At 41.1% G+C, this 7,481-nt stretch overlaps 1 protein-coding gene across 1 annotated transcript; it reads left to right on the top strand.

The window, feature by feature from the left end:
• The first annotated feature begins 1,588 nt into the window (after positions 1–1,588).
• On the top strand, positions 1,589–1,894 carry LOC117181285. Its single transcript, XM_033373845.1, has one exon. It carries the CDS (start codon positions 1,589–1,591, stop codon positions 1,892–1,894), a length of 306 nt encoding a protein of 101 aa, XP_033229736.1.
• Positions 1,895–7,481: the final 5,587 nt, after the last annotated feature.

The following is a 7,481-nucleotide window of genomic DNA, read 5'->3' on the forward strand; positions in this document are numbered from 1 at the left end:
ATGGTGGAGCTTGAAGATCTCTGCTCTACTATTGACGGCGATGTCATCATTGAGGGAGTTTTAATTATAAATCTTGCAGGTGCTCGAGGACTAAACGGCAAGCGACCACCAACGTATTAGCTTCCGAATGGGCTGTGGGTCACCGAGTACTAGCAACAATTGCAAGAACCAAGGAAGGAAGAGAGGCTTGGATGCTAGAAAACTCAGCTCGGCCAAACTTCGTAGTACAATTGCTGTGAAGGGCGGTCGTATGCTGGAGAAAATAGCATACCCAGTCGTCTCGAGGAACTCCAAACGCCACTACCAACTTGATCATGCAAGGATGCAACGCATCAATGCCTAAGAAAGTGTTTAGACCTCAGGAACCACCGATATACTGGTGGACACAGGAGATTGCGGAACTAAGGTTTGTTTGCTTCAGCTTGAGGCGAAAAATCCCTAGAAGCCGCAAAAAACGCAAGGACGCAGTCCAGACCAACAGGGACTACATAAAGGCTAAGAAGATGCTCAACCGAGCCATCAACGAGAGCAAGCGCCACAGGTGGATTGAGGTCAGAATGGCCGTTAATCAAGACACTTGGGGACTTGGCTATCAAATAGTAACGTGAATCATTGGGGACTTATTCCCCAATCACCCAAGCCGCGACATCATAGAGGAAGTGCTACCTGAAGCGGTCCCTCTTTTCACTAAAGAGGAACTGTGGATGGCAGCCTCCAAAATGGTATGCGGTAAGGCACCGGGTCCTGACGGCATCCCGACGGAGGTGGTTCATTTGATAGCACAAGAACAACTGTTCATACTGCTCAACCTTTCCAACTGCTTTCTTACATCTAAAATCTTCTGTTTGAGGTGGAAGAGACAGAGACTTGTCTTGCTGGACATGGGCAAGGGGTCCCCTATCACGGCATCTTCATATAGACCACTCTGCATGCTTGCCGTCATCGGGAAGCTTCTTGAAAACTTGCTACGTACCAGACTAAGAGTGGCAGTACAGGGAGCTGGAGAATTAGCTGAAAACCAGCACGGTTTTCAGGGGGGGGGGGGCGATCAAGGGTGGGAGCAATTTGGGAGGCTTTAAAAGAGGTGGAACAATCCTGGAGCGAAAATCATCGGTCCAGGAAGGTCTGCATCATGGTCACCTTCGACGTCAGGAATGCATTCAACTCTGTGAAATGGGTTGACATTCTTGACGTCCTTGAAAGGCGGTTTGAGGTCCCAGTGTACCTTAATGATAGGCAGCTCTTCTATAAGACGACAGAGGGAACACGCAGCACATACGTCACAGCAGGTGTCTCCCAGGGGTCAGTACTTGGCCCTGACCTCTGCAACGTTTTTTATGATGAGGCCCTATTCATGGTCCTACCCGTTGGAGCCAAGCTTATCGATTTTGCCGTTGACTTGGTGGCAATAATTAAGGCTCAGGTGGTGGTTTTCACTAGACAGAGGTACTTCAAGAAACCATTCACAGCTAACATCGTCGGTCACGACGTTGAATCCGTGAATCTGTTGAAGTAACTAGGTACCTGGATAGATGAGAAACTCACCTTCAAGCTCCAAATAACGAAGGCAGCAGGAAAAGCTGAAAAAATGGTCATCATGCTGGCAAGGCTTATGCCGAACATCACTGGCCCCAGAAACTGTAAAAGGAGGAACTTATTAAGCGTGGCGAACTCGATAATGCTTTACGGTGCAGAGGTCTGGGCGGATGCCCTGAGACACAAATGCCACAAGAAAAAGCTTGTGGCTCTACAGAGGAAAAGAGCCTTAAGAGTGACATGTGCGTATAGATCCGCTGAGAGGAAAAGGGTATACGAGGCCAAAAAGACGAGAAACGACAAAGCCATCGCGACCCAAGAGAGGCAACAAGCGCTTCTGAAATGGGAGGAGCGATAGCAAGCAGAGAACGTAGGTAGGTGGACTGCCAGCGTAACCGACTGGCAGAGCGAAACCGTGGTTCAACAGGGTACATGGGGTGTGAACTATCACATCAGCCACTTCGTCTCTGGTCACGACCACTTCAACGCCTATTTATTACACTGAAACGGGAAACCTAGCCCTAACTGTGACTACTGCTTAAAAGAGGTTGACGACGCAGAGCATACGTTTTTCACGTGCACCAGATGGGCAGCAGAAAGGCGTGTTCTGAAAGATGAGATCGGCGTTAATCATCATATCATTCCCCTAATAGCACGGAAAGTTCCGGGAACGCTCCGCGGGAACCTTCGGAACGTTTCAGGAACGTGCCCTGAGCGTGTAAAATGTCCGCCGCCTGAGAACGTTCTAGTGAAACGTTTCAGGAACGTTCCACTGGGACCTGTGGGGAACCTTCCATTATTGTTTTTTTAATAACAATTATCTCGTAAACCGTAAGAAATAGGTCAAATACATGTTATTTTTGAGTTTTGAGTACCGTATGTATATCACTGTAATATTGTATCTATATCGTAAACTGACATTAATTTTGACTTATCATTTACGGTTTATCGGTTATTCATTGCTAATAATAATAATAACAATAATTTATTCTTTAAACGTTCCAGTGGAAAGTTCCTGGAACATTCCACTGGAACTTTCCCAAGTAGCGGATATTTTACATGCTTAGGGAACGTTCCGTGCTACTAGGTTGGCGTCCCATGATTGTAGAATTGCGTTGAGTTTTGCGTAATGCGTCAATTCTAAAAAATCCCTAAAAGTCTAAAATCCCCCAACGGAAACAGAAAAAATGCAAATGCTATTCCTCTCAATCGACTTAGTAAAATTGAACGAAAGTATTTATTTAATCTATTTTTCATTATTAATTCTTTTTATGACTTATAAATTCGAAAAATATTCAAATTCATATTTTAATAATTTATTTAAACGTCTGGATAAATGCATCAAAGAAATCTACTTAAATGTGTGAATTAAAATAATTTTAACTCTAGAGAGGCAGACTTGAATTGATGAAAATTAAAATTTCAAAACTTTTGTTCCACATGGAACAATCGCGCAATTGAAATAACAGAATAATCTTCATTTTCACGCTGAAATCTGAAAATCTTAAGTTTTCTCTATTCACTTCTTATTACCGGGAACGCAACGCAATTCTGCAATAATGGGACGCCACCATAAGGTCTCTATTATTGAGTGGTATATTATAATCAGCAAATTAATTATTAAAAAAGGCAATTGTAACTGCACCAGAGAAACATTTGACACGATTTAACCTCCAATCTTCTTCTTCCAAAAGATATGGTTCGGAGGTGGTTCTGATGACTACTGATTGGTGGCGCAAAAATCGAATGCCTGAAATTTAAATTTTACAATACTTTGCTAGTATAGCGACGAATAAAATATTTTATTAAAAAAAATAAAAATATATTGTCAAATAAGTTGATATTAGTGTTGTCTTTGCTTCATGGTGGTAGCGGTTTTTTAAAAAAAATTTCCCTATTTGTGTTTTTTTTATTTGTGGTGACTTAATCATTATTCAAATTGAGCAAAAGTAATTGTTTATACAGATTAATATTGTTAATAACTTTCTTCATCTATATTATTGCCAGATAGTTGCGATTTTCTGAATTCTTTAATTTTTTATCCACTTTTCACATAGTGAAGTAATAATAATGCAAGTTAATAGAAGTAGTTGTTTAAACAATTTATTATTGCTTACGATTGGAAGGGGGGACGATATAAAATCATGTGTAATTCCAAATGTTTCTTTTGTGATTTGCAATAAACTTCTTGTGATAATATAAAACGAAACTTTTATAAGTCTTTTAAAGACCTAGGCCTCACACCAGGGGCCGCTTCAGACTGTCGGAAGCTCGGAGGCAAATTTTAATTCGCCGTCCCTTTCAATATGAATTTTCAAATCAAAGTATTTAAAACTATTTTAAATGAAAATTATAATAATAAATTAATAATATAGAATAAAAAATAATAATAACTAATAATAGAGGATAGAGGGTGGTTGATGGCGAATGGTATGGTAAAAGGGGACGAAGAGGGAGAATACACGTATGTGAGTAAGAGGGGTGTATCGGTGATAGACTATGTGATTATGAATATACAAAGGTGAGAGGACATAAAGAAATTCGCAGTGGAAGGAAGGGTGGAATCAGAGCATCAGCCATTAAGTTTGTGGATACAGGGGAAGGCTGGTAAAAAGCAGGTAAGGCAGAGCCTAAAGGCAGTACTGAAAAAAGTATGGAGGGGGAGGGATTCCTAAGAGGGTGGAGAGAAGGGTTGATCGTACCACTTTATAAGAAAGAGGATAGGGAGAGGCAGGAAAATTATAGAGGAATTTCGCTCATGAATACTGCGTACAAAATATACGCGATGGTGTTAGCAGATAGGCTGCGCAAGGATGTTGAGGGGAAAGGAATATGCCCGGAGGCGCAGGCGGGCTTTAGAGAAAAAAGGCGTACTATTGACAATATTTACGTCTTGCAACACGTGGTGGTTAGAGAACTAACCAAAAAGGGTGTCAAAGTGTACACGTTTTTCGTAGATATAAAGAGCGCGTTCCCTTCGGTGGATAGGGGGAGGTTATGGGAGGTAATGGAAGAGAGGAGTGTAGGTGTGGGATTAGAAGGTAAGTGAGGAGGTAAATAGGATACAGGAGAGGTATGTAAAGTGGTCACTAGGGCGGGAAAGGAATACGGCGAACTATATTGTCAAGGAGGAGAGAGAAACAACGAGTTTAAGGATTTTAATAGGGAGTCGAGCGTGTACTATAAATACGAGAAGAAATTTTCGGAAGAGGGAGACGTAAATTGGTAAGGGAGTGTTGGTGGGAGAAGGAGAACAGACGTAGTGGTGCAAAGATGGAGGTGGAAAGGGAATGGTAGTTTAGAACGAATGGATTGCAGATGGATGAAGTTAGAAGGTTGCACGAGGAAGGAAGAAAGGTATATGAGCTGGTTCAAAAGAATGGCATGGAGAAAAAGAAGGCAGAAGAAGAGGAGAGGATAAGAGAGTCGAGGTTTAACGGGAACTATGTGTGGATTATGCCAAGGGAGAGAGCGCAATATTTGTGTGAGAAAGGAGAGGAAGATAGTCCGGGACTTATAGCGAGAATGAGATGCTGTTGCATGGAGGGTTATAATAGGTTCTGGCTTTCTAGAGAGAAGAGAATGTGTTAACTGTGCGGGAAAGGGGATGCAAAAGTTGAGCACTGGTTGGAGGAGTGTGAAGAGGTGGAAATGAGTGGGATCAGCATCGATGTATTGTTGCATGACAGTGGGGACAAAAGGGTAGTTGCATGGGTGAAGAGAGTGTTGGGTAAGATGGAGAAAAAGAGAAGGGAGGAGGAAGAAGAATGGAGAAGGAAAGATTGTAAATAGGGGAGGAAGTAGATGTAAGAAAAATGTAAATATTGTAAATAGTAGTTAAGTATTAGTTGTTAGCCACGGGGACAGAAGCTGGTAATGCGAGGTATAGTGGCAAAAGAGCGAAATGCGTGCGAGGCGAGGCGCAGCGAGGAAGGTTAGGCTATAGAAGCGAGCGGAATTGTTCTAAGGTGTGGATGGATGGTACTTTGTAAAACATAGTTGTAAGAATATTCTGTAAAAAAAGGAAGTGTAAGCAAGTCAATTTTTTAAAGCCAGCAGGCCTAAAAATAAACGTTTATCTATATATCTCTATCTAATAACTAATGATAATAATCATAAGAAATAATAATTATTATTAATCATCATAATGAATAATAACACAGGCCAACATGGTTTTGTTGCTGGAAAGTGGAAGGTCATTTCCGAAGTAATTTTTGACTTAGAATCCGAAACCGGAGTCAGAATTGATACCTTACTTCAGGATTTTAAGATATTTGAGGTTAGATACCCAAAAACTGGCATTTTTTGCTCTAAATACTTTGAGGCAGACATTTTCTACGGGGTATTTTCTATTGAAAATTTGTACTTGGGGGTGTATTTGTACTTGGGTTCTGCTTTAAAGTATTTAAAGAAAATGCTCAAGACATAACGGGACATATCTCGTAATTTCAAATTTGCGTAATTTGGTCAAAAAAATGGTAATTGAACTCTGCGACTCTCAAATTAAAGAGAAAGAGCAGTACTATATGACACAATCAGACAAAAAATCCAAAAAAATGTTGTATCCTTGGTACATAACCTCAAAATAGTCAAAAATGCTATTTTTTGGATACATAACCTCAAATATCTTAAAATCCTGACGTAATGGGCCAATTCTGACCCCGGATTCAAATTCTACGTAAAAAATTACTTAGTAAATGACCCTCGACTTTTCAACAACTGACATGACCCCATTATTTGCAGGCTTGTGTAATTACTGTGTCGCGGTAGGGCTTGAGCTTTCCTCTTATGACTTTTACGGCTATGTTGGCGGTAGCACTGCTACTGACAGGCTGCCCCATGCCAGATAGGCTGATAATGAAGAGGAGAGGGACTTAGAAGAACACCAAAACCAAATAATAATGAAGAGTATATTAAAGACATTGAAATGCTTATCAATTCCCTAGGATTGTCAGGGCACTCCTAGAGCCACAGCATGCGGGGCGGTGGCGATGATGAGCTACGAAATGGTCAGGCACATCTCACTAATCAAACAACTGGTCAGCAAGAAATCTGCGACAAACGGTAAGCAGTGGGACATCAATTGTGCCTCTGGAGGATGCTTTGGCTATCTTTAGCTATCTGCAGCCAACCACCTCGACAGAAATACACATCAAGTGGAATACCACAATAAAAGAGGAATTGGTGCGTCTCTATTACGAAAGTAACTATGTGAAAATGATCTTGTTATTGTTTAATGAAATTTTTATTTTACAAAAACGATTAAGATTAGTTAACCGTAACAATTTACATAGTTTTAAGTAAAAGGTCGACGTCGCGCTTTCGCCGAAGCTAACTTGCGGATGATTAATTCACAATTCAGTAAATCTAGTATGCCCTGCTTAGGAATGTGCAAAGTACTTCGAATCGAACTTGTGCAAAATTTAAGGCGCTTCGACAGTCGATTCGAAAGAAATTCGAACAGGCCAGTTTGAATCGAGAAAAAAACTTCGAACTGGGTAGTTCGAAGGTCTTCCGAATCAAATTTTGACGCGCTCAGTTTGAATCGAGTGAAAACCGATTCGAAGTAGACAGTTCTAAATTCTTCCGAATCGACATTAGAGCGTTCAGTTCGAATAGTAAGAAAAACGAGTCGAAGTGGGCAGTTCGAAAGTCTTTCGAATCAACATTCGACGCGTTCAGTTCAAATCGTAAGAAAAACCATTCGAAGTGGGCAGTTCGAAAGTCTTTCGAATCGACATTCGACGCGTTCAGTTCGAAACGTAAGAAAAACGATTCGACGTGGGCAGTTCGAAAGTCTGTCGAACCAACATTCGCCGATTTCAGTTCGAATCGTAAGAAAAACGATTCGACGTGGGCAGTTCGAAAGTCTGTCGAACCAACATTCGCCTATTTCAGTTCGAATCGTAAGAAAAACGATTCGAAGTGGGTAGTTCGAAAGTCTC

This window comes from Belonocnema kinseyi, chromosome 10 (genome assembly GCF_010883055.1).
Source record: "Belonocnema kinseyi isolate 2016_QV_RU_SX_M_011 chromosome 10, B_treatae_v1, whole genome shotgun sequence".
Lineage (NCBI taxonomy): Eukaryota > Metazoa > Arthropoda > Insecta > Hymenoptera > Cynipidae > Belonocnema > Belonocnema kinseyi.

Coding starts and splice junctions, on each gene's coding strand:
- LOC117181285 (XM_033373845.1), top strand. CDS start 1,589: ATGGTCATCATGCTGGCAAGGCTTATGCCGAACATCACTGGCCCCAGA.